The sequence below is a fragment of the Ornithorhynchus anatinus genome, chromosome 17 (assembly GCF_004115215.2).
Source record: "Ornithorhynchus anatinus isolate Pmale09 chromosome 17, mOrnAna1.pri.v4, whole genome shotgun sequence".
Taxonomy (NCBI): domain Eukaryota; kingdom Metazoa; phylum Chordata; class Mammalia; order Monotremata; family Ornithorhynchidae; genus Ornithorhynchus; species Ornithorhynchus anatinus.
The window spans coordinates 33,647,871-33,673,951 of record NC_041744.1 but is presented as its reverse complement, the minus strand read 5'-3'; the positions used below and the strand labels follow the sequence as shown (position 1 = coordinate 33,673,951).

The 26,081-nt window shown below is 47.7% G+C and overlaps 2 protein-coding genes across 2 annotated transcripts; one reads left to right on the top strand and one right to left on the bottom strand.

Moving 5' to 3' along the window:
- Positions 1 to 915: 915 nt before the first annotated feature.
- CEP97 (centrosomal protein 97) lies at positions 916 to 20,389 on the bottom strand. The gene is made up of 11 exons (XM_007657333.3): positions 20,255 to 20,389; positions 17,214 to 17,356; positions 16,313 to 16,471; positions 14,281 to 14,382; positions 12,734 to 12,847; positions 12,118 to 12,284; positions 11,396 to 11,560; positions 10,615 to 10,751; positions 8,798 to 9,527; positions 6,481 to 6,556; positions 916 to 5,991 (listed from the first exon to the last, which is right to left on the bottom strand). Exons 1-11 carry the CDS (start codon positions 20,301 to 20,303, stop codon positions 5,314 to 5,316), a joined length of 2,520 nt encoding a protein of 839 aa, XP_007655523.1. The 5' UTR covers positions 20,304 to 20,389; the 3' UTR covers positions 916 to 5,313.
- A 31-nt stretch (positions 20,390 to 20,420) lies between these two features.
- RPL24 (ribosomal protein L24) lies at positions 20,421 to 24,402 on the top strand. Its single transcript, XM_001514205.6, has 6 exons — positions 20,421 to 20,649; positions 20,774 to 20,849; positions 22,473 to 22,583; positions 23,380 to 23,516; positions 23,885 to 23,948; positions 24,275 to 24,402. The coding sequence occupies exons 1-6, from the start codon at positions 20,645 to 20,647 to the stop codon at positions 24,353 to 24,355; spliced, it is 474 nt and encodes a 157-aa protein (XP_001514255.1). The 5' UTR covers positions 20,421 to 20,644; the 3' UTR covers positions 24,356 to 24,402.
- The last annotated feature ends 1,679 nt before the right edge of the window (positions 24,403 to 26,081 follow it).

The following is a 26,081-nucleotide window of genomic DNA, read 5'->3' as shown; positions in this document are numbered from 1 at the left end:
TTCTCACGCTAAATGATCAAAATGAAAAAATATATATAATCACAGTTATAAAATGGCATGGGTGTGGTTTGAGTTACAAAGGTATTACACTAAATGATCAATACCATCGAAATAAAAAAATATATATAATCACATATAGGTGATCACAATTACAAAATGGTGTGCGTGTGGTCTGAGTTACCAAGGTATTACGACTAAATGATCAACACCATCAAAATAGAAAGGCTATCATATATAATCACATAAAATTATATAATCACAGCTATAAAACAGTGTGCGTGTGTGATTAGAGTCACAAAGGTATTCCATACACTAAATGATACTAAGGTGTCTCCTCTCCCAGGCCACGAGCTGGTTTGGGGCAAGGGCCCCGGCCCGGCTACCTTGCTGAAGTGCTTAGTACAGTGCCCTGCACACGGTAAGCGCTCAAATGCCACCGAAGGATTGACTGGCTTCCAGCTCGACACCTCTGCTTCTGATTCCAAACAAACCGCTCGATCGACGGTATTTTTTGAGTCCTTTACTGGGTGAAGAGCACTGTAGTAAGCGCTGGGGAGAGTACAGCGTAAGGGGGTCGGTTAACGTGTTCCCTGCCCAAAGAATCGCTCGGGTTCTTGGATCTCCGGGGACTTAAGCGAGCCCTCCAGGCTTCATTTCAGGAACCCTAGGTTTCTTCTTTGGAATCGGACGCCGTAATTACTATTAAATCAATAAACAGGAGAATCAACCCCAAGGCTGAGTGAAGTAACTGGAAAGGTATAAGATAAACTCACTTCCAATAACCCAAACGGATCTTCACGCGAGGTGGGGGTTTAACGCTCCAGAAAAAGTTGGGCCGTTGACTACACCTGTCATTCATAACCACAGAAAGGGGCATCATTATCACTACTGATGATGACAGAGAGAAATAAGGAATCCAAGTACACAAATAATTTATTTAAAGTTAGAAACTCAGAGGTACAAACAAAATGTTTAAGAAAATTAATTTAAAAATGTAAACGTTCATAGAAAATACACGGACTGAACCCAGTTGTCTGTTTAGGCACCCACTGTCGCCATATATAAAAAACCTGAAATAAACCACAGCCTAATTGTTTTTGAAGTCTCTAGTGTCACAGGGGAAAATTCCTGCGAGACTCAAAGAAATGCAATTGAAAAATGAATAAAGGCCCCATAGAATAGTTTCCGCTGTCAACTCCAGTCAGGGAAGGAAACGAGTTTTGGTATGGCGATCGTTCTTAGATAGAAGCACCTTTTGTTGTGACTACAATCATATATTTGAGTATTCGCCGAGGCATTTTGTTTTTAGAGTTTTTTGGGTTTTTTTGCAGTGAATTTTTAATGGGGCACCATGGGGCACCGTCTGTGAAGCCAAACTCAAACCACGGTAGATGATGCTCTTAGAAAACCCTCTACCTTTTCTTCAGTGCCCCATGAAGGGAGAAACCCTCGTTAATATTTACAGGTGTCCTCTGTTGAAAGCACCAGAGTACTTTAAATTTACTTTTACTGGGTGCGCAGTCCTCAAAAATAAAACGACTATCGACACACGAAGGAGAGAAAACGGCTCCTTACCACTCGGTTGCCAATGGGAAACTGATAAATTTTCGAGTTGCTTTTCAATTTCTGCAACTCGTCCTGCCAGGCCCGAACAGAGAGAACTGAGGTGTTTCAATAAACGTTTTGTAAACTCCATTGCAGATATGAACCGAAATGGACCAAGAGGGTAAATACCCAGGGGTCCCTGAGTCGGGCCAGCTTCTCAAACCATCGGCCTCAAGTGGAAAGAAGGGTTCGGGTTCAGTAGAGAAGATGGAAATACACGACTGCGTGAGCGGCTGAACAGAACGGAGCATGAGCAAGCTCAGTGACATTCCAAATTATTAACAAAGTGTATCTGCACACACAAAAAAACAATTCAGCGGTTAAGTGCGTCATTTACTACTTTTCCGGCGGCATGCAAATTACAGAGTAAACCCAAGTAGGTTATGTATGTGTCAATTGGCATAGCAAGAGCCTTCCGTAACAATTAGTTAAATTTAGGGCTTTACATCCGGATCATTCGGCAACAATGTAGGTTTGAAGCCTAACGGGTGACGTTCGTCGATCTCAGGACTCCGTTTTGTCATCGAATAAAAGCGCCTTTGTTAAGACACAGTCAGCTTAACTGAACTTTTATATATGACCCCTTCACTTAACCTTCTTTTAAACTACTGTGTTTCTTCCCCCTTCTTTATTCCCTGACCCCAAAGGGTGAAAATTTAAATATGTGCAATCCGCTGGAGGTGTCCCCTCCCAAGTGCTTAGTACAGGGCCCTCCGCCCATTTTAGGCACTCAATAAGCTACGCCGAGTGACAGGACTTTCTCTGGGGTAGAAATAATGGACCAGTTAGGCTTCCAAAATATAAAAAGTTAGGAAATTCCTTATTATCCCAAGGCTTACCTTCTTCTAGAGTCTTCACTTCTAGTTGAAAAATATGGAATTCTTCATCACTTCAGGAAACTGAATTCGTAGAGCAACTGGAGAAGAGTCGGATTTGCCCCGATTCCACAAAAATCTCAAGAAATACACAGTTCAGGATATCTCCACGGCACATCCAAAATTCTACCCACATTGATCTTTCAACTAAATGAGAAATCTCGTATGCAAACCTACTTCATATATGTTAAAAGTAGGAAAAAAGCGAACCTGAGTATCCATATAACCTGACTGTTCTTTTTCGTTCTTGAAACCAAACATAAATCAAACATTTGATGAACTAAAACTCGAATCCTTATGCCGCTGCAAAAATCACTTCTTTGATATGCTTCTGATTCGTCTCCCAGGCGCCATTTTCACTCTGCCATTTTCTTCTGACAGGAGCAGCTTAAGATGGACTTTTTCTTAACTGTGCAAGTTTTTCATCTTCCTGGACACCTGAACTGTTTCAAACACAGACTTTACGTTCAGATAACCCATCTCTGAATTCCTTTTTGAGCCCTGAAAAATACATTCTAGACAAATTTTTCACCTCCTCCCACACGCTCACTACATTCTAAATTTAAGCTATTTCACATTGATTAAACATGCAAGATAAACTGTACAACTGCAGGGAAGATTAAAAAAAAAAAACCCTGCCAAGATGTCTGTATGTTAAAAACTTCTCCAAAGGTAGAAGAAAAATATTGCATAATCTGCTAAATCTTCATGAAGTGAAACCATTTTGAATATATGAGGAACTAGAGGCTTCAAATTAAGGGAATATTGAAGATCAGATAAGATTGATGTAATTTTAAAAAAAACCAAAATACTTCCTGCCAGGTGAGACCTGATTACTTTGGGTAATACTGAACTTTAACATTTCTGTGGCTTTCTCGGAAAATGAATCTCGCTGAGGAGTGGTATTTTGGCACTGGAGCAATCTAAATTGAGTTTTCTCTGACTTGTTATTGGCAGCAAATGAGGCACTTAAAATGTACTGAAATCAACATCATCCCAAACAGTGAAGTGCTTCAGTTGGTTTTAACATGCAGTCGATTAGATTTTCTCCCAGGGTCGCGATGCAAAAAGCGCACACTGAATTTAATTTTAAGCTCAGACCGTAAACAGGAAAAATTCCTCAGCAAAATATTTGGGATCTCTTGGAGTGAATCTCAGAGAATTCTTCACCTGAGTACTGCTAATAAACCCACGATATAATTCCACTCGATTTGTGAATGTTTAAAATGGGCCTTCAGTGGAAGGTTGTGGTCCACTAGTTGACAAATAAATCTCATTTTTGAAGAGCCAGGTGAAATCTGAGAAGAGTTCACAATGTTCACAACAGTTCACAAGCGTTTCTTCACCAGAATGAAAACTGGTCTTTTAAAATCCAATTAAAGTGGCCATCTAGTGTGCCATAGGTTTAAACCTCACTGTGGGTTTACTTTATTCTATTTTATTTTTGGGGGGGAAGAGGGCTTGAGTAGGAATTATTTTAGAAACATCTTATTTTCCAATAGCATATCAAGAGACAAAATCTTATAAATCCAAATGATACTTTGGCCAAACTAATTTGGAAAATGATTTTTTCTCTTGGTTTCTTTGGTGTGTTTCCCTGTCTTTTTCTGTTGGGTGAAGGTTATGGTTTTTCTTCCCCTAAAACAAGACATACACTGATATTCTTTCTTCATATCCATTAAGTAAGAGCATCCATTAAGTGGTGCTTTCCCAGAGCTTGAAAATGTGTTTTTCTCTTTCTTCTGGGAAAAAAAAAAAGGAAACCAAAGGAAAAAAAAAAAAACAACAAAAACAAACAGCTTTAATTCCTATACTAGCGTATGGGAACCTGCCTGAAAACATGCCTTATCTAAGGGAGAAAGAGGAGAAGAGAATTGAGTATGCACATCCATCACAATGATACCCTCAAACTATGAATACAAGTGAAAACAGAGGGGGCAAGCAGAAAGATCTGGCCCATCAGGCGGGTGTAACGGCTGATTTATTCATTCAAAAGCACCCACTCGGAGGATGTAAATAATCCCAAGTGATGCTTTTTTCAATGGCACTGATCCCTGAATTAAACTATTTTTGATGCCTAGAAAGACGGTTTCCCTCCACTGCTGTTTTAGATCAGCCAGGCTTCCAACGTGTTTCGGGCTAAAATTCCCATTCTATGACACTTTGACACCTCCTGAAATATCTATTTTTAGTAAGAATATTCATACTGAGAGATCCTCCAGTCTTATTTTTTTCCCTTTTCCTCACACAAGGTTTTCTCAGATCTTTTCAGGGAAATCAAACGGAGAAAAATGAACGTGGTGCACTCCCGTCCTTTGTTCCTCTCTCGGTGAACTCCAGTCAAGCACACAACACCACATTTCATTCGTCTGAATGCTCCAGAAAATTATTTCCCTCAGTTAGCGGTATAAGACCCCAATTTCGGCTTAGCTAGGGATAACAACGTAGAGAAAAGCATTCCAAAGTATTAGATATTTGAATGGGAGTGCCACTCGAAGAAAACGATCTTTTGGGGGGACACTTCACCAAAGAACAAGAAGTCTTAATTCAGCTATTAGGAAATAAAGTGCGTATTAGCTTTAGGTAAAAAATATCATTCGATTTAGCATAGCTAAGCATTCGAAGGTATGAGACTAGCAAAATGCTAATCCAATGGAACCTCAAAATCTCCTGGGAGATGTGGGAGAGGGATATACATTTTCTATAAATAGGGAAACCAAACCAAAGTGACAAAAACAAACTAAAAAAAAACCCCAAAAACCAAGGCTCTCAAAGTTGAGGGGGGGGAAAGAAATCGGACGTTTCCCTCGATTTTCTTGGGAGTTGAAATATCCTACACCGCGATACCGACAGGTAGCACCTGAAAGGCAGAATCACATTCTGGCTGGTGCCCCTGAACTTCAACATCTGCTTTATAGTTCTCTGGGGCTGGGTTGATCTCCCCTTGCAGACTGGCAGGTGTATCCCGAGGTACGTCTGGAGTTACGCCGACAGGCGAGGTGCTTGGCTTTTCTGGAGAGAGGGCGATCTGAAGCTTATTACTGCCTTCTATCCCCTCGCTGCAGTCTGTCCGTTCTTCGGCATCTTCTAGCTGCTGGACCGACGTTAAATACTGGTGGAGAAGACTACTATCCTGTTCGCTGTTAGAACTATCTCTGCTCCATTCGCCACGATCCGCTTGGACCTCTTTGGCGTCTGGACCCTTACCGTGTTTGACCGTCTCCACGGAATGCCCCAGGATCGAGCTCTCGCTTCCTTCGGTGGAGCTTCCGTCAAAATCCCGGGGATCCGGTAGGGGAGAGGGTTCCATTAGGGATGAGTGAAAACCCGAGTCCGGAAATTCGGGTAAGGATTTCTCGTGGTGACATTCGGCGTCTGAAAGGAGCCAGGAACGAGAAGACTCTTCGGTTAACGTGGTCGGCATCAGCGTGCTGGATACGAGAGGTCCAGGCGGCCGTGCGGCGCCAAGTTGCCGGTTCACCGTGAACTGCCAGTCCTGTATGGATCTCACCTGCGAAAGCCAAAAGCCGTCGTTACTGCCAAAGTGGCTTTCAAAGCGTATCGCTACTCTCCAAATTCTCTCTCCAGAGTAACTCCTATAGGGTTTCTCAGGGCACACTGACTGCAAACAAAGACTTTTCATTACCATCTTCCTCCCGGACAACAAATTCGAGCAGCAAAAGAGCAACAGAACATAAACGGGAACGGCAAAGTCACGTCAATCTTTTGGGAAAAAATGACTGCTTCACCCCCTGAACTTTCCAACAAAACCAAATAGGTCTGAAAATGATCTTCAAATTCAGTGTAATGAAAGACTTTCACCTTATTCAAGCAGCTGGTGGCAAAAAGGGAAGTTGCTACCCCTTAATCCTCCACGAAGGGCAGCTAATGGTTTAGATCAGTGCCAGATTAATTTTCTAAGGTTCCTCTTTTCCTCGCCTTCGCAGAAGCTTATGTTCTGCCGCAGGGTTAACTGGGTCTTCAGTGTGTGGGTGCTCACCTGGTTCCAAAGGAATCTGACAGCCTCCTCTTGTAAAAGCTTTTGAATGTGCTCTTCATCTCTTTCTTTTTTCAATCTACAATACAATGTGACCTTCAGATTACTGGCATAAAGTTAAGGTTGTGACACAGATGCTCTGATCACTGCCAACGTACCAGAGAGATACATTACGGGAGAGTCTAGAAATAGTCTCCTCTACTTCAGTTTTCTCCTACGTGAAACATATATTTCAAGTTTTGCCTTTTTTTTTTTTAAATGGTATTTGTCAAACACTTATTATGGGCCCGGCACTATTCTAGGTGCTGGGGCAGATATAAGGTAATCGGGCAGGCACAGTCCATGTCCCCAGCGGGGCTCACGGTCTTAATCCCCATTTTATAGATGAGGTAAATGAGGCCCAGAGAAGTTAAATGACTTGCCCGAGGGCACACGGCAGACAAGTGGTGGAGGTGGGATTAGAACCCAGGCGTCTCTGACGCCCCGGCCTGTTCTCTGTCCACTAGGTCACGCTACTTCTCAACCCCGAGCCCACACCGGTATTGAACAATGGTACTTATTGAGCACGTACTCTGTGCAGAGCACTGGACTAAGCGCTTGGGAGAGTGCAATAACGGGTATCAGGTTTGAACTTTCAAAATAGCAGAACAATGGGGTAGTGGTTAATTTTGCCCAGGATTGCTTCCATGACCCTGTCTGGGCTTGGACAACCAATTACCCGTTCCCCATCATCACATCCCACCTTTTGCAACGTTCCCAAAACCACTGAAAACATCTTTCCCATTTAAAGCCACCGAGTTCGATCGGATTTATGTACCCTAAACGCGTGACACGTTTTCCCATTTTGGCTAGGTTCCCAAGAGTCGATAACTTTTCACTACGCTGTCTGAAGCGGAGAGACCGCTTTTCATTCTGTGTCATCTGCCTATGGAGAACTCAAAGGAAATTGATTCCCTGTCAGTCAGAGGCTGTAGTCTCTGAGCCCAACCTACAGTGACTCCTTATCAAGGCACACACCTAACTACAGGTGGGGAAATGGCTTGGCCGCTTCCTCTGCTCCTGAACGATGCTTCGGATGAGGAGAGGGAAGTGCTAGTTGTCCAAATTCCAGCTTTGAAACCTGGCCGCTTGGGGGATGGAAGGTGCTAATTAGTTGCACGTGCTGGCTGCTGAAGAGTCAGGAATATCCCACGGATCGTACGGAAGGTCTGAATGGCCCCTCGAGTTTTGCCCCAGTGCCATCAAGGGAAGGAAGTCCTCTTGCTCACTAGCTAAAAAGCACACTAAAATGCACAAAGCTGGGACTCACGGGAGACGAGCCGGGAGAAGGATCTCACCGTCTGAAGGAGAGAAGCTGTTTGCCCTCCAGTTAAGGACATCTGGTCAATCTCAGGCCTCGCCTCTCTGACCTCCATTAGTCCCCGTCCACCACGGCTGAGGAACTCTCTCCCTGCTCCCAGGATGCTTTGGGCGTCAGCCATGCTCGCCTCCCCACCGTGGAGGGGACCACCCTCATCCCAGCTACTCTACCACCCCGGCGGGAAAGACTGGCACCTGCATAACGAGGCCTCCGGAAAACTCTAGGGAAGCTGGCGGCTGCGGAAGCCACCGCTGTGGCTTCGGCTACGCCGTGGACTCCCAGTGATGTGGAGCCTGAAATAACGCTCCTCCAGTCATAGCACCCTACTGACTTTCGTTTTCATTGTGTATTTTTGACCCTGTCCCTCATGCTCTTTTAATATTTTGCTTCACTGCTTCAGATATGTCCATCTCAAGTCCTCTCCGCAACCTTTTCCTAGAGTGTAAACCCCTATGGGGACAGGGTCGGTGACCAATTTTTTCCACTCTTACATACTCTGTCCCAGCCCTTCCTTAGTAGAGTGCTCTACACACAGAGAGTGCTTAATAAATACTACTTCTACTGTAGAACCAGTGCATTTTTTCCAAGCCTGGGGATTCTGGACAGGGCAGACTTAAAAATTACAATGCCTGCTGGATTTGGGCTGGGCCCCAAAAATCCAGGTGGAAACTTTAGTTTCCAGTCCCACTTCTACTCCAGTTCCTTCTTCCCCAAATTCAATGGTTCTGTCTTCTGCCTTAAGAGTTCCTTTGCATAAGCAGAATTAAAAAAAAAAAAAAAGGCTCCTAAAAAGGGTCAAGGAGAGTCTTCCATCATCCGAAGGAAGATTTATCAACCGAGCCCAGAAGCATCTCCTAGGTGATTCCGGGCTCTGGATCACGCCCTCAAAAATCTGACTCTCAGGCCAGTGGAAGAAAACCAAACCAAACAAAAAAAATTCAAAGAGAACTTCCAGCTTACCTTCTTATTTCCTCAGTCAAGAAAACAATGTGTTCCTGCATTCTGCTCAGTCGAATTTCATACCGCGCTTCCTTGGCTCGAGGGTGGTAGTTTCTTGTGTAGAATCCTCTCCAGCAGGCTTGAAGTTTAGTGGCCGCTGTATTCATTTTCTGAAGTGTCGCAGTGTCTTCATTCAGAGCGGCAGACGTAGCAGACAGAATTCCACAGGGGAGTTGGGCTGGATAGATTTTTGGTGATGTTTCTTCACTAACCAGTTGGGGTTCAGGGGCTGTTGCCTGGTAGCTCTTGCTGTCATTCAAGACATCACCTGTAGTCGCTAGGTCAGGGCAAAGTGACACATCCTTCCTATCTTCCTTGGGACTGTCTTCATTTTCCGACGCCATAGTGGAATTCTCTTTGGAAACCCACGAAGTCTCTCCCGGCTCACGATCCTCTTCCTCTTTTTCTCGCTCGATTAGGGTGTCGTCGTTCTCTGGTCTCAAATTGATGCCACAGAGCCTCAGTTCCACAGGAGATAACGGCGATGACCCCGAGGTAATGGGCATAAAAGTGGATTCTGAAGACAGAAGACTACCGTTCAGCTGGTCTTCATCCGCCTGGATGTCTTCCAGGTACAGCTCGTTAGGAGAATAACTTCCAGTGGCTACCGACGCTGGGAAGTTGTTCTTAGCGTAGGAATGGTCGGCGTTGGAACTTGTTCCCAGCCAAGAATTTATCTGGACTACTGGTTCTAGAAGAACGGGGCCAGGTCAGAATATTGGACAAATGACTCGTCTTAAACCTATCTATTCGCTTTAAATCCAAGTCCCTGAAAAACAGCTGGAGGCGATGAGACGTGAATCGCAGATTTTAGTCATGAAGTACGGAACCCCTATGGTGCAAACCTGGCTCAGAGTCATAAGAGAAAAATCTCCTGTGGCTGGAGCTCCGGTAATCACAGTAATAACTGTGGCATCTCTTGAGCGCTCATCTTGCCTTATGCCGTCGAGTCATGCCCGACCCACAGCGACACCGTGGACGCATCCCTCCCAGATCCCTCCACCTCCAACTGCAATCGTTCCGGTAGCGGATCCACGGAGTTTCCTTGGTAAAAACCCAGAAGCGGTTTACCACCGCCTCCTTCCGCGCAGTAAACTTAAGTCTCCGCCCTCGACTCCCTCCCGTGCCGCTGCTGCCCAGCACGGGTAAGTTTTGACTTGTAGCAGATGGCCATCCACTCGCCGGCCAATGCCCAAACTAGGAATAGGTAGGCCTCTGCTTGGCTCTCCCTCCCATAGGCAAGGGCAAAACCGGTAGAGTATTGGAAACTGTCCAGGCGCGACCCTGAGCTTACTATGTGCCAAACACTGTATTAAAATGCTGGGGTAGATACAAGATAATTAGGCTCCATGAGGGGCTCAAGTCTAAGTAGATATCGAATGCCTCTTGTGCAGATGAGGGAACTGAGGCACAACGAAGTAAAGTGACTTGCCCAAGGTCACATAGAAGATAAGTGACGGAGTGGGCATCAGAACCCAGGTCCTCCGACTCCTAGGCCTTGCATCGGGTTCACTTGCCCCACCCCAGCGCTTGAAACAGTATTAGGCACAGAGTAGATTCCACAGTTAAATAAAGAGCATCTGCATCTACATCCCCAGTGTTTCCAGGAAAGGAAGAGAGGAGCAGGCACATCCGCTCCCAGTACCAGGTTCCGAGCCTCGCTAGAGAAGACGAGACAGAACAGGGGTGCGGAAACACAGATTTTCTCCCATTTTCCCAATTTCCCAAGTGCCCAGCTGCTGGGAAAGATCGTAGAAGCCCACGGAAACAAACCTTACCCCTTTCAGGGACTGACTGAGTCGCCTGGGCTGGGCGCGGGGGCTCGGCCGCAGGGGAGACCTCCGCTTCGTGGGGAGAGGAGGAAGAAGGGGATTCTTCGTTCTGGCTTTGGTACATCAACTGCCTCTGGTGGAGCCTGAAAACATCGACGTATGACGATTATTGCAAATTCACCTTTCTTTTCTCCGGCAGAGAAGTCTCATCAGGCTAGAAGTTGCACGACCCCGGAATTGCAGTCTTTCATTTTCTGAGCCTGATTACCTCACTCTCCCCTGCTAGACTGTCAGCTCGTGTGGGCGGGGAATGCATCTATTCTACTGTACTCTCCCAAGTGCTCGGTACAGTGCTCTGCACACATTAAGCACGCCATGAATACGACTAAGTTACTTCGATCCTCTGTCCCTCAGCTGTCTCGTCTGTAAAATGGGGATTAAGACCGTGAGCCCCATGTGGGACAGGGCCTGGGTGCAATCTGATTAACTTGTCTCTACCCCAGCGCTTAGAACAGAGCTTGGCAGAGTAAGCATTTACCAAGGACCACAATTATTACTTCCCTTCCTCCCTCTTCTTCCCGGGTCACCTAAGCACCTGAATCTGTACCCTTTCGGCACTCGATACCCACCCCGTCTTCAGCAGCTAGGCACAGATCCGTGATTTCTTTCACCGGCCGTCTCCCTCTCTAAACCGTTCGCTCTTGGTGGGCACGGACTCTGTCGCGCCACACTCTCCCGGGCGTTGAGTCGACCGCTCGATAAATCCCACCGATAGACCCGTCATTACCTCCGTTTGCTCAGAATCTTCTCCAGTTTGGCATCTTCGGCGGTTTGAAGATCGAGTGAGGAGGAGAGGGGACAGACGGTGGCCAGGTACTGAACCAACTGGATGTGCTGGCTGGGTCGGTAAGAGCGGCCCTTGCCTTGACTGTACAGCCACTCGGCTTTCAAACTGAAAAGAGAAGAGATGAACCCTGACCTGATGCAGCCCCGCTGCGGGAAAGAAGCGGGTTCTCATTGCTCCCCTTCCCTCACGAGAAGCAGGGTGGCCTAATGGGAAGAGCTCGGGCCTGGGAGAGGGACCTGGGTTCCAATCCTACTGCCACCACCTGTGTGACCTTGGGCAAGTCACCTCACTTCTAAGTGCCTCCCTCACCTCATCCGTTAAATGGGGATTAAGACTTCGAGCCCCTCGTAAGACAGGGACTGTGTCCGACCCGATTAGCCGATATCTACCCCAGAGCTCGGTAGAGTGCCTAGCCCACAGTAAGTGCTCGATAGGGACCACAAAAAAAAAACAAAAAATACCACAATTCCAGCTCTCAGACTGGCACCTGGCACATGGTCAGCGTTTAACAAATACCACAAGTCTGGTGCTTACAACGGGGCCAGACACACAGTTGAGCGCTTGAGCGCTTCACAAGTACCACGGTTATCATAAGTATCATTTTCCAAAGGCTCGCCGGTTAACGGCCGTGACACCGGGAGCGCGGGATGCTCGGGATTCACCTTTCCTTCTGAGAAATCCCATATCCATCCAGGACTCTAAGGTTCAGGCACCAGCTGACGACGTAAGGCCGGTAGTCAAAGGGCGGGATGGAAGGCGTGGCCATCACGCAGGGGTTGTTCATGACGGACAACTGCTCCAGCTCCGAGAGGGGGGCCAGGAAAGAGATCTGGAACAAGAGACCTTTGTGGAACGACGGGGACGCTCCGTGCTCAGCCCCGGCGTCCCCGACCGTTACAGAGAGGCGGCATTTAGGGGCCGACAATTATCCCCTTGAGCTCCAATCCACCAGCTTGGAGAAACCCAGAGCGTGTGGTCCACCCTGTCCGGGCCGAGCCCCTTAGAGAGGATCCCTTTATCTAAAATTTGCTGGCTCCGATGTTTCAAAGCCTCCTGGGCTTGCGTCGAGACAGGTCCAGGCTGCATCAGATGGAACCCTGAAAATCAAGCCCATGCAGGACTCTACTTTAAGGGAGGTGAAAAAAAGGTCAAACTGCGAATGGTATGTATGTATACCAAATGTACATTGTTTTAAGAAACTCTGCCTCCAATTCCACCAAAAGAAAAGAAAAAATGGACAATAATCCCACAGTCCTCCTCTCTAAGGTGGACGCTTACCTCATTTAGGTCTCGGATTTCATTTTCTGCCAGTGAAAGGATGGACAAGCTCTGAGGTAGGCAAGCAGGTGCTACTCGAAGTGAAGTTATGATGTTTCCATGCAGCAACAGAGTCTTTTTGGCAAAACAAAAAGAGACATCGAGGCGGAGTTACCTACTTTAGGCAGGTGCAATTGGCCATTAAATGAGTCAAGGAACCACTTTGCTTCCTAGACAATTTCTCTCTTTTTTTATTTTGAAAGTCAAAACAGAAGAACTCATCTTCTATTTAAAGTCCTAATTCCCTCTTTAAAATACCACGCTATTCTTTGCCCCTCTGTTCGATTTTGTTCTTCACAAAATCTTAACCATCGATAGGACACCCAAGAGAGGCGGGTGGCAAACAATCCTAACCCCATTTTACAGACGGGAAAACTGGTCCCCAGAGAAGGTGAGTATGCCTGATTTAAAATGTCTAAATAAGGAACAAAATCCACAATATTTGACCCCTGGGGAGAAGATATGCTGGGGCAGAAATTTACAAAAAACCCACGCAAAGAGCCTTAGAGCTTGGCTGGCATCTGCTGGGCAACGTCACCTGTGGGATCTCACGCGATACTCTATTTTTGGGGGTGCGGGGGGCAAAGAGGGCACTCGGCCCAGCTTCATGCCCTTCACGTGAGACGACTCTGCTTTGGAAGTGGCACAGGGGGCCAGAGCAGGAAGCAACTCCAGCTGCCATCTTTCACACCTCCACGTTTTGCCACCTCTACTCTGCAGAATGAGAGGGTCTGCCACACAAGAGACCGGCCCCAACCCTAAGCCCAGCTCAAACAAGGTCACGTCTCTGCTGCCCGGCCCAGGCCATCCGACCCCCGATCCCAGGACCCGCTCAAACCAGTGATGATAACTCAAACAGGGAAAAAAAAAACACTTTTGAAACGAGACATTATTTTTAGTTCGGCTGAACTCTCTCGACACCTATCACCATGGTACCTAAGTGCCTCAAATTTCCGAGAATGATCGTTGCTCAGAAGTACTGCAATCTCCGCCCTAAGGGGGAAAATTGAATTGATTTGCTACCTCGAAATTAGCTACAGATCTCCACTGGGGAAAAAAACAAAAAACCAAAACACCATCGATAGTCTCTGAAAGTTTAATTAAGCGAAACAGCTTGCTTCCCTACTCTGAGAAGCACCAAACCTTAATTAGTCCCAGGAAAGAAATTCTACCCCGGGAGAGATGGAGATAAGGAAAACCCTCCTCTAAGAAGGACTAACTTTCAAGGGACAGGAGACAGTCCACATTCAATTTCAGCCTACAACAGATCAGCAGGGAGCCAAGTAGTCATTCAAGGACTTGGGGAACATTCTGAATATTGCCTAAGCGTGGAACTAGCTCATAACGGGCAGGGAGAGTGTCTGTTAATTCTGTCGTATTTTCTCAAGTGCTTAGTACAGGGCTCTGCACACAGTAAAAGCTCAATAACTGAGCGCTTGATTGAACGCTAACTGCCCTCTACTCATAGTTCCCAGAGTCGGATCTCAAACCTTCAGAAACACGCTTACCTTCAGAGCTGACAGTTTAGAAAGATCACCTATTTGAGATATGTTATTGTCAGACAAATCAAGGTGCTGAAGAGCTGTGCAGCTGTTGATTTGATCTATTGCCTATTGGATAAAAAAAAGATAAAAGATAAAAAAAATTAGTTCAGAAAAGCAGCGAAACAAGCCAAGCCCCTCAAAGAACCCTTCTTCCCAGAGGCCTATGCTCTAAGCCGCAAGGCCTTTTCTCCCATTTCCTGGTTCTCCAATCGAGGACAGTCCTGGAGACTTGAGGAGCCCCTGGGTATAAATAAAGACATCCCACTCCCACCCACTTTAGGCCAGTGCTGAGGAGGTCACAGGCCTCGTGGGAGAGGAGCAGCAGTCCAGTGGGTGACTATACTCTGTCTCTCAACATTAGCTTTTCTAAGAAAATCCTCAGTTCTATCCCTGCTCTGTTTTCCCGCTCCGCCTGTCTTGTAAAAACGCTGAACTCGCTGATGCTATTTCAGCCTTAAAACGTGGCAGGAATTTAAAGGTGAGATTTATACAATCCCTTAGTATTGGGATTTATACAATCCCTTAGTATTATAGGCTGCTCCGTGATGCCCTATAATAATAATAATAAATAAGAAGAAGAATTATGGTATTTGTTAAGCGCTTACTTTATGCCAAGCACTGTTCTAAGTGCTGGAATAGATAGAGGGTAATCAGGTTGTCCCACATGGGTCTCACACTTTTAATCCCCATTTTGCAGATGAGGTAACTGAGGCACAGGGAAGTTAAGTGACTTGCCCAGGTCACACAGCAGACAAGTGGCGGAGGCGGGATTAGGAACACATCATGCTAACCACTGCTTGGTACCTAAACAGCATGACTGTGTATCGCTGTTTTTCCCATTTTTTCCGAGAGTCTCACTTAGTCCCACTTAAAGGAATATAACAATAAACAACGCAGCTAAATGTGTTAGCTAAGGCAAACGAGAAAGCCAATACCCTCAATTCTTTAGGGAAGTAAACACGGAGTGGGTTTCCCCATCCAAAGGGCTTGGTGCAGGAGGGCTGGGGCTACTAGTAGAGAAAACAGTGAAGTCTCCCAACAGGAGCTGAGGACTTACAGACCATCCGGAGGAATTGATTATAGTACTGGTGGCTTTGGCAGCCCCCCCCCCCCCCATACTCTTGTTCTTGCCAATCACGTTCCCGCTGAGGCCCACAGTGCAATGAGCGAGTAGGAAGGCAGAGATGCGGACACTGCAAAGTGCTCCTGTATTTTTTCAATGGTATTTATCAAGCGCTTACTATGTCCCTCCGGGTTACGAGCTAATCAGGTTGGACACGGTCCATGTCCCCCTTGGGGCTCGCGGTCTTTATCCCCATTTTACAGCTGAGGTAACCGAGGCACACAGAAGTTACGTGACCTGCCCGAGGTCACATAGCAGAAAAATGGCGGAGCCAGGATTAGAACCCAGTTCCTTCTGACTCCCAGGCCCGGGTTCAATCCACTGGACCACCCTGCATTGTTCGTTATCCACGTCAGCCAGCGCCGGACAGAAAGAAAACCGCAGAATCCAGGTCTCCTGACTTCCCGAGTATGGCTCTTTGCACTGAAAGTGTGGTGAAATGGAGAGAGCTTCCACCTGGGAGTCGGAATGACCTGGGTTCTCATCCCTGCCCTGCCACTTGCTTGCCTGCGTGACCTCGGCTGGGTCTCTTCACTTCTCTGTACCTCAGTTACCTCATCTGTAAAACGGGGATTCAGACTGTGAGCCCTGTGTAGGACAGGGAGGCCTGTGTCCAACCTGATCAGCTTGCATCTACCCCAGCGCTTAGCAGAGTGCCGGGCACATAGTAAGCGCTTAACGCAAGCCATTAATATTACTGGTTGAAAATTATTCTACTCTCCTGGGAGACTCTAGGAAATAGTATTATTAGACACACATTACAGATCGGGGTATGAAACCCAGCCAAAGGGATCCTAAATTCTACCTTCACTAGGTTCGTTTCAGTCATCTTTCCAGCCCGAGCTGAAAGAAGGAAAAGAAGGCATGTTTCACCTTGAGGTTGTTTCCTGCCAAATTTAGCCACTCCAGATGCACCAGTTCTTTTAACCCCTCCACATAGCCAATGCTGTTATGAGGTAAATTCAGCACCCGGAGCTGAGTGAGTTTGGCTACGCCCATCATCCGTACCAGCCGATTGTTGGCCACCGATAACTGGAGGAAGAACAAACAGAAAACGCTATTATTTCAAGCAGCAATATATACCCGAAACACTCAGATTCACTAAAAAAGTCAATGCTGACGGTCACACAGCAAGTCTCCCTCCTCAAACCCAGATGTTACACCCAGGCAGTGGTGAGTTCCTTCCTGGCAAATAAAGGAGAACTGTTGAACTATCTCCCTTTTAGACTGTCAGCGTCCGGTGGGCAGGGAACATCTACCAGCTCCGTAGAGAGCTCTGCACAGAGTAGGTGCTCAATAAATACCCCTGATTAGGTGTAGGATCAGGGAGCATTCCCTGTTAAGGGAAAGGCAGGTCAGTTTCTGTAAAAAGAAACCGTGTCTCGTAATTCGCTGGAGCTCTTTGATGGGGTCAACAAGTAGGTTAATGAAGGGGAATGAAAGGGCCCAAGATATGTAGATTTTCAAAAATTAGGGGATCAGAGAGGATTTTCTGTCACGGGGAACTGCCAGGGGAAAAAGCGTCACTTTTCCCAGGCCCCCAGTCTCAATTTTATTTAACATCTTCATTAATTATCACCTGGAAAGGGGAGTATGCCACAAAATCCTCAGATGGGGAGAAGGCACTACACTACTCCAAAAAGGTGAAATACCTTTCAGATTGGGGAATGATCACTGGGAAAAAACTCATGATTCTACAGCTTACCGGGGAGATTTTAATGGAAATTATTCCTGAAATAATCACCATTTTTTCCAAAGCCTACACAATACTGACCTGCATGAGCCTTCTGCATCTCTCGAGGTTTTCCAATTTAATAATCTGATTTTTATCGAGAATCAAAGTATGTGTGTCCGCTTCACTGAGCAAATGCGGACCCAATTTCTGTAGTCCTTGTCCCGCCCAATTGATCACAGAACCTGAAATGAGACATCCAAGTGAGAAATCACAGAAGCGAGGTTAAAATCTGACCGTCCGAGGGCAATATTTAAGAGCTCAGTATTGTAACGTTCTCATTAACTCTGATTTTCTTTGTGAATTGCCACTGCTAGCACGGACCTTTCACCTCCTCTGCAGTCTTGCATTTCCTCTGGCCTGGATGACACCTCTTACACTGTATACTGAACCTCTCATCTTTTCCCCCAACTCCTCTATTTCACGTCCCTTTCCCATCACAGTTGCCTATACCATCATCCTCCGCGTTTCTCAACCTTGTAACCTGGGCATTATCCTTACATCCTTCCTCTCTGTTAACTCCGACATCCACGGAGATGTGAACGTCTTCCGCATTTCCAGGATCTGCCTCTTCTTCTCCATCTAAAATGGCCCACACACTTGCAGAGGTTCCCCGCACACACGGATTGTACATACTAATTTGATCGTACTCTCCAAGCGCTTAGCACACTGCCCTGCACACAGTGGGTGCTCGATAAATACTACTGATCGATTCCGTCGGTTTCAGCTCCGTGGGCTCAAGTAGTACCGTGGTAGGGGTCATGCAGTTTGAAAAATCTCTTGGACCTACTCAATTAGAAAACTGGATGAACAATGATGTTCTCGGACTTGGTCAGTTTCCTAACGTCCCAGCCGTGCTCCATTTAACGGAGCTACGTTGACTGTAAGCTCATCGTGGGCAGGGAACGTGTCTATTTATTGTTATATTGTACACTCCCAAGCGCTCAGTGTACTTAGTGCACCCGGCAAGCGCTCGGTAAATATGACTGATTTGAATTTGGAGGGACACGTGAGGAGAAGGAGTGCCAGCAGAATACCCTAACAACTGCTGAATGCATTCACTCATTCAATCGTATTTATTGAGCGCTCACTGTGTGCAGAGCACTGTACTAAACGCTTGGAACGTAGAATTGGGCAACAAAAAGAGACCATCCCTACCGAACAACGGGCTCCCAGTCTAGAGTAATAATAATGATGGCATTTGTTAAGCGCTTACTATGTGCCAAGCACCGTTCTAAGCGCTGGGGGAGGATAGAAGGTCATCAGGTTGTCCCACAAGGGGCTCACAGTCTTCATCCCCATTTGACAGATGAGGTAACTGAAGCCCAGAGAAATGAAGTGACTTGCCCGAGGGTCACAGAGCAGACAAGTGGTGGAGTCGGCATTAGAACCTACGACCTCCGACTCCCAAGCCCGGGCTCCTTCCACTAAACCACGCTGCTGGCGCTTACTATGTGTGCTGTTCTAAGCGCTAGAAGCGCTAGAAGGGAGGGGCAGACTGTTATACTATACTCTCCCAGGCGCTTAGAACAGTGCTTGGCACATAGTAAGCACTTATAATAATAATGTTGGCATTTGTTAAGCGCTCGCTATGTGCAGGGCACTGTTCTATGCACATTCCAAGCGCTTCGTAGAGTGATCTGCACACACAGTAAGTGCTCAATAAACACTATTGAATGAATAAATAATGATGATGATGGTATTTGTTAAGCGCTCCCTCTGTGTAGGGCACTGTCCTAGGCGCATTCCAAGCGTTTAGTAGAGTGCTGTGCACACAGTAAGCGCTCAATAAATACTATTGAATGAATGAATAATGATGCTGATGGTATTTGTTAAGCGCTCACTCTGCAGGGCACTGTTCTATGCGCACTCCAAGCGCTTCGTACAGCGCTGTGCACACAGTAAGCGCTCCATAAATACTATTGAATGAATGAATAATGATGCTGATGGTATCTGTTAAGCGCTCCCTCTGTGCAGGGCACTGTCCTAGGCGCATTCCAAGCGTTTAGTAGTGTGCTGTGCACACAGTAAGCTCTCAATAAATACTATTGAATGAACGAATGATGCTGATGGTATTTAAGCGCTCACTAAGTGCAGGGCACTGTTCTGTGTGCACTCCAAGCGCTTCGTACAGCGCTCTGCACACAGTAAGCGCTCCATAAATACTACTGAATGAATGAATAATGATGCTGATGGTATCTGTTAAGCGCTCCCTCTGTGCAGGGCACTGTCCTAGGCGCATTCCAAGCGTTTAGTAGTGTGCTGTGCACACAGTAAGCGCTCAATAAATACTATTGAATGAACGAATGATGCTGATGGTATTTAAGCGCTCACTAAGTGCAGGGCACTGTTCTGTGCGCACTCCAAGCGCTTCGTACAGCGCTGTGCACACAGTAAGCGCTCCATAAATACTACTGAATGAATAATGATGCTGATGGTATCTGTTAAGCGCTCCCTCTGTGCAGGGCACTGTCCTAGGCGCATTCCAAGCGTTTAGTAGTGTGCTGTGCACACAGTAAGCTCTCAATAAATACTATTGAATGAACGAATGATGCTGATGGTATTTAAGCGCTCACTAAGTGCAGGGCACTGTTCTGTGCGCACTCCAAGCGCTTCGTACAGCGCTGTGCACACAGTAAGCGCTCCATAAATACTACTGAATGAATGAATAATGATGCTGATGGTATCTGTTAAGCGCTCCCTCTGTGCAGGGCACTGTCCTAGGCGCATTCCAAGAGTTTAGTAGAGTGCTGTGCACAGAGTAAGCGCTGACTGAGTACGACTGCATGACCGCAGCGCTGCGCGGACCGTGAGCGCTCTAGAGAGGGTGGGCAGGCTGCGGCGCCGAGCCGGCCGCGGAGCCCCCTGGGACTTGTAGTTCGGCCGGCCGCCTCCCGCGCAGCCACCTCGGGCCCTGGGACTACAACTCCCACAGACCACCGCGCCCCCCCCCCCGCCGCCGCCGAGGGACCCGCAGGAGGGCAGCGCCCTTAGCCCCGGCCCCCCCGGCGGGACGCCCAGGAGCCCACCCCGGTGGGCGGAAGGGAAGGAGACACGACCTGTGCGTGTTATTTTTCTCTTACCTTCCCCCGGGGGCGACCCCACTTCGCCCCGCGTCTCCGTCGCCGCCATCGTCGTCCCCGCCGGCCAACACCGGGCAACGGCGGCTCGCGGAGGCTTCTGGGGCTTGTAGGCCGGGCGCGGGGCGCGAAACTACAACTCCCGGGGGGCCCCGCGGCCGCCGCCCTTCCTGGAGGAAGCCGAGCGCCACGGCGAATGGCCGAATGAGACCTAGAGAATCCGAATGAAATCGCCATCGACGGGGGGCGGCTCGATCTAGGAGGGAGTTTGGGCGCGGGGGCTGGGGAGGTTCGGCGAGGACTGGCCGGGTTCCGGCCCACTTCCGGTGTGGCTATAAGGGGCCTTCCCGTCATCCTCTCTTCCTCTTCGGCATCTACCCGGGGCCCGCCGCCATGAAGTAAGCCAGGCCCCGGCCGGGGTGGCCGCCGCCATCCGCCTCCATCCTCGGCCCCGGGGCCGCCCGCCGCCCCTCGCCATGGCCCCCGCGCCTCCCCTTAACCCTCTCTCCCCTCTCGTTGCAGGGTCGAGCTGTGCAGCTTCAGCGGGTACAAGATCTACCCCGGGCACGGGCGGCGCTACGCCCGCACCGATGGCAAGGTGGGGACCGCGTTCGTTCGATCGTATTTACTGAGCGCTTACTCTGTGCGGAGCACTGGACTGAGCGCTTGGAGTGGACAGTTCGGCAACAGGTAGAGACCAGCCCTGCCCATTCATTCGACAGTATCGAGCGCTTACTATGTGCGGAGCACTGGACTGAGCGCTTGGAATGGACAATTCGGCAACACAGACCAACCCTGCCCATTCGTTCAATAGTATTTATTGAGCGCTTGCTGTGTGCGGAGCACTGTACTAAGCGCTTGGAATGGACAGTTCGGCAACAGAGACCATCCCTGCCCATTCATTCAATAGTATTGAGCGCTTACTCTGTGCAGAGCACTGTAATGAGCGCTTGGAATGGACAGTTCGGCAACAGATAGGGACCGTCCCTGCCCATTCATTCAGTAGTATTTACTGAGCGCTTGCTAGGTGCAGAGCACTGTACTAAGCGCTTGGAATGGACAGTTCGGCAACACAGACCATCCTGCCCGTTGACGGGCTTACAGTCTAATCGGGGGAGAGGGACAAAAACAAGACAACTTAATCGTAATAAACAGAATCAAGGGGATGTACACCTTATTAACAAATAGGGTAATAAAAATGTATGCAGATGAGCACAGTGCTGTGGGGAGGGCCAGAGGGAAAGGGGGCTTATCCACCCCCGGCTTTCCCCACTCACTCTGTTGCCTGCTCGCCTCACTCGTTTAATCCTCTTTTCCGAGCGTTTACCCTGTGCAGAGCATAATACCGGTGGGCCCCTACCCAGCCACGGGCTAGAGGTCGGGGGGAGACAGCAAAACAAATAGGCACCAAAATAGAGTGATAGATATATATAGGCATCGTTAATAAAATAGAGTCATGAATATGTACAAATATACCCAAGTGCTGGGGGAGGGGGCAGAGCTCGGTGCTAAGCGCTGAGGACACCGCAGTTCAACAGAAATTGGCAGGCGCGTTTCCCACCCAAGTAGACAGGCTTCTTTGCCATTGAAATAGATAAATAGAATGATGGGTATATAGACGTCGTTAATAAAATAGAGTAATATGTACAAATATACACTGGGGGAGGGCAGAGAGAATGGGGACGATGGGCAGAGCTCTGTACTAAGCGCTGAGGACACTGCAGTTCAACAGAATTAGCAGGCACGTTCCCTGACCAAATAGGCATCGTTGCCATCAAAATAGATAAATAGAATGATGGATATATAAACATCATTAATAAAATAGTCATGAATACGTACAAATATACCCAAGTGCTAGGGGGAGGGGGTAGAGCAGAGGGAGGAAGTAGGGGCGATGGGCAGGGTTCTGTACTAAGCGCTGAGGACACTGCTTTTCAACAGAATTAGCAAGCATGTTCCCTGTCCACAGTCTAGAGGGTTAGAGCTGGTCTGGCCCAGGGTCTTGCCTTAGGAAGCCCAGCCCCTTTGTGAGTCACAATCTCCATACGGTTGATTGCAATCCAGCAGAAGGTTTCTGCCCCTACATCATCCCGAGATAGTAAATACACCCCTCACACCGTGCACCGGGGAGTTGGGGACGAATCCCCGGCTCTCCGACTCACTACGCGTGAGGCGCCCCTCTGCCTAGCGAGAAAGTGAATCGTCAATGTGCTGTCTCTAGGTTTTCCAATTCTTGAATGCAAAATGCGAGTCGGCCTTCCTTTCCAAGAGGAACCCCCGGCAGATCAACTGGACAGTCCTCTACCGGCGCAAGCACAAGAAGGGCCAGTCGGTAAGCCGCTGGATTTGGAGGCTCCCGAGGGAAATGGGGTTCAGGGGCAGTAGTCCGACCCCCTTTCTGACTGAGTGGGGCGAAGAGTTTTATCAAACGACCCCGCCTGAAACCGGCAGGACAAACTGCAGGCTTCAAGAAGCGGATGATTGTGTGGCGTGAGATCCAGTTCCAACGTCTTGATTTAAAACGAGCTTAAACATTAGGTGTAGCTCCGAGAGGGGTGCGGAGGGCTTGCTACGAAAGCCTTGCTTTTCGGCATAACGTGGTTTTTATTTCATCTGAAAGACCGTTGAGTTGAGTGGGGAAAATGACATTCGAGGGTGTTGGGTGTATATTTCGCACTACGACATTCTCCACGAATGTTAACTTATTCGTTGAACCGCGATCTCATTTAACTGACCGTCAACCCCTTGCCCACGTCTTCCCTCTGGCCTGAAACTCCTCTCCCTTCGCATCCAGCGGACCTTCAAAGCCGTCATTTTCCCATTTGCCCTTTCCTGTGCTGCCTAATAATAATAATAATACGCATTTAGACCTGTGCTACTTCACCTTTGACAGGACCTGGGTTCTAATTCATTCAGTCTTAAAGTGTCATAAACCATAAAAGTTTCTTCGGGTAGGTGTGGGTACCATTCGGTCCTGTATGTTCCCCTAAGGACCGCAAAAGAGAAGCGCTGCAGAATTGTGGGTGATTGTAAAACCGTGTCACCGACCAGGCACGCTCTGGAAGAGGCTTGTGTTTCATGCGAGGTGACGTTTTGTGTGAACGCGGCCCTTCTTCCCGTTACCGTAGGAAGAGATTCAAAAGAAGCGGACTCGCCGTGCCGTCAAATTCCAGAGGGCCATCACCGGTGCATCTCTGGCTGATATAATGGCCAAGAGGAACCAGAAGCCCGAAGTGCGGAAGGCCCAACGGGAGCAGGCCATCAGGTGAGGCGATGCTTGGTGGCCCGGTCTCTTAGCGTGAGATGGCAGGGCCAAATGATCTTGGCCTGTAATGGCAATAGGACCGTTCCTCTTTTCAGAGAAACGTGCCACCTGCCCCTTGGTGACTGGGCTTTGGACTGGGAGGGATTGGGGGAACTAGCAGGGCCATTTGAGCTGCCAAGAATGACCGGTACAGAGTGTTTCTGGATAAAAAGACTGCCGCCTTCGGCTTCCTGTCCGTCTGTGTCGGAATCAGAGTGGGAGGATTCAGCATCTCCTGTTTCTAGCCCAACATCAGGCTTTTCCTCATGCAGTTACTTAGAGGGTGAGTGTGAGTATTCTGCCTTACACCTAATAATTTTGTTTTTCAGGGCCGCGAAGGAAGCTAAGAAGGCTAAACAGGCGACCAAGAAAATGGCAACATCTGCCGCCAAGGTATCCCGTCTGCCTCATTTTTTTTCCGAGGGTGGGAGCATTTCATTTTACACCAGTACCTCCTGTTTTCCTACGGGAAGGGAAGAAGGAAGCGCTGGGGGCCAAGTGGGCTGAGTGAACAGCTGATCGGAGAGAGCGTGGGCCTTTGAATCAGAGGATGTGGGTTCTCATCTCGGGTTCATCTTTTGCCAGCTGCGTGTCCTTGGGCAAGTCACTGATACCGGGAGGCCCATGTGAGACAAGGGATAACCTGGTCATCTTCTATCGACCACAGTGCTGGGCAAGCAGTAAGCATTTAACAGGTTGTTAATTTTGTCTCCTCACAGGCCCCCACAAAAGCTGCACCTAAACAGAAGATTGCAAAACCTGTCAAAGTTTCAGCTCCTCGTGTCGGTGGAAAACGCTAAGGCGGCCACCTGTCAGATAATGAAATAAAGATCTGACAAACTTCTTACTTGTGTGGTGTTCAGATATTTCTAAATAAGTGGTTAACTTACAAGTAGCCTGGTCTGCGGTCTTGAAAATCCAAATATCTCCCATCTTTCTGAGTCACATTCCACCCTAAGGCAAACCTTGAACCCTGGCGCTGGCTGTGGGCAGAAAAAATAAGTATTGACAGTGTGGATCTTGGGCCAATTTACCATACGGAAGAAACAGGCGAAGATCCCTCTAGTTTTCAGGTTGGTATTTTCTGGGTCGTACGGCAATGCTTAGTTCTACTGATACATTTTTCAACGTGCCTTTAAGCATATTTCCCTGAGCATCTTAAATCTGTTTTAGAGAAGTAGCATGGCCTACCGGAAAAATACAAACTCTCAGTCTATGGTGTTCCTAATAACAAGCTCTGGATCCGAAAGCCGGACGGTGAAAAAGCAGGACAGAAAGAACAGCAATTCTTTCGGGAATGGGGTGTTGGAGATGGAGAGAGCTTTGAAGCTGGGTTGTAATCCTGCCCTCCCCTCTCCTCAGCTTTGTGACCTTCTGATAAGAGTTAGTGCAGAGGGAAGAGAAAGGAGGGAGCAGGGGAAGAAGAGCAATGACAAATACCATATAACATACCATGAAAAAAACTGGTCTAAATTAAAGTGACCTCAACCTTCTAGCTGAACTTCAATCTCGTCTCACTCTCAGTACCCTAAACTTGGAATTCCTTCCCTGTCCGGCAACTCTCCCCAAATAAAAATCCCGCCTCCAGCCAGGCTTTCCCCAATTAATCTCCAAGCATCAAGAGCCATACCACCCCTTTGGTCAACCCCTTCCATTTATGAACTGCAGTCTGAACCCTCCCGAATACAGGTCTGCTTTATTTTTGACCTCTCTAGGTGTAATTATTTTGGTGTTTGTCTCCTTGTGGGCAAGGAACACGCCACTTGTCACTCCTTCAGGCACTTAATGCACTGCAAGCTACCACGCGGACTCATTCATCTTTAGACCGTAAAAGTGCGGTTATAATCGATAAATACGATCGTTGAGTAGTATTTATTGAACACTTACTATGTGCAGAGCACTGTACTAAGTGCTTGGAATGTACAATTCGGCAACAGATAGAGACAATCCCTGCCCAATGACAGGCTCACGGTCCAATCGGGGGAGACAGATGGCCCAGCCAAATAAAACACAACATTATCACGATGAATAGAATCAAGTGGATGTACACCTCAGCAAAATAAACAGGGTAATAACATATCCCCTACCCAGTGTTTAGCACAGTGTTTGGCATATAATGGGCACTTAATGAACCCTGTAGCTAGTCCTGACCTCAAGGAATTTACAATCTAATAGTAAAAAGGGAGTTTCCTTCAGATTTAGGGGGATCAAGCCCTAACACGAGGATTTGCATAATCCCATATCTATAATGTAGGGATTGATGATTGTTCTTCCTGGATTATCTGGACTCTCCTCTTACCTGCTGCCACAGCCTACAGTAGATATTTAGGTAGATGATGTAATCGTGGTATTGGAGCTGAAATGAGAACTCAGGGCCTCTGAGCTCCAGGCCTGTGCCCATACTGCTGGACCATATTTTATGCAATTTACTCACCCGCCCCTTAAATCCTACTCATTTTCACTGTTTTGTTTTTTTTGAGTACTTGAAGGTCATGAACACTCTGGGGCTCGGACAGTATGCTTTTG

Coding starts and splice junctions, on each gene's coding strand:
- CEP97 (XM_007657333.3), bottom strand. CDS start 20,303: ATGGCGGCGACGGAGACGCGGGGCGAAGTGGGGTCGCCCCCGGGGGAA. Junction 14,383..16,312: donor TGGCAGGAAACAACCTCAAG/GTGAAACATGCC, acceptor TTTATCCAATAG/GCAATAGATCAAATCAACAG. Junction 11,561..12,117: donor GGGATTTCTCAGAAGGAAAG/GTGAATCCCGAG, acceptor TTCTCTTTTCAG/TTTGAAAGCCGAGTGGCTGT.
- RPL24 (XM_001514205.6), top strand. Junction 20,850..22,472: donor ACGCCCGCACCGATGGCAAG/GTGGGGACCGCG, acceptor TGCTGTCTCTAG/GTTTTCCAATTCTTGAATGC. Junction 22,584..23,379: donor AGCACAAGAAGGGCCAGTCG/GTAAGCCGCTGG, acceptor CCGTTACCGTAG/GAAGAGATTCAAAAGAAGCG.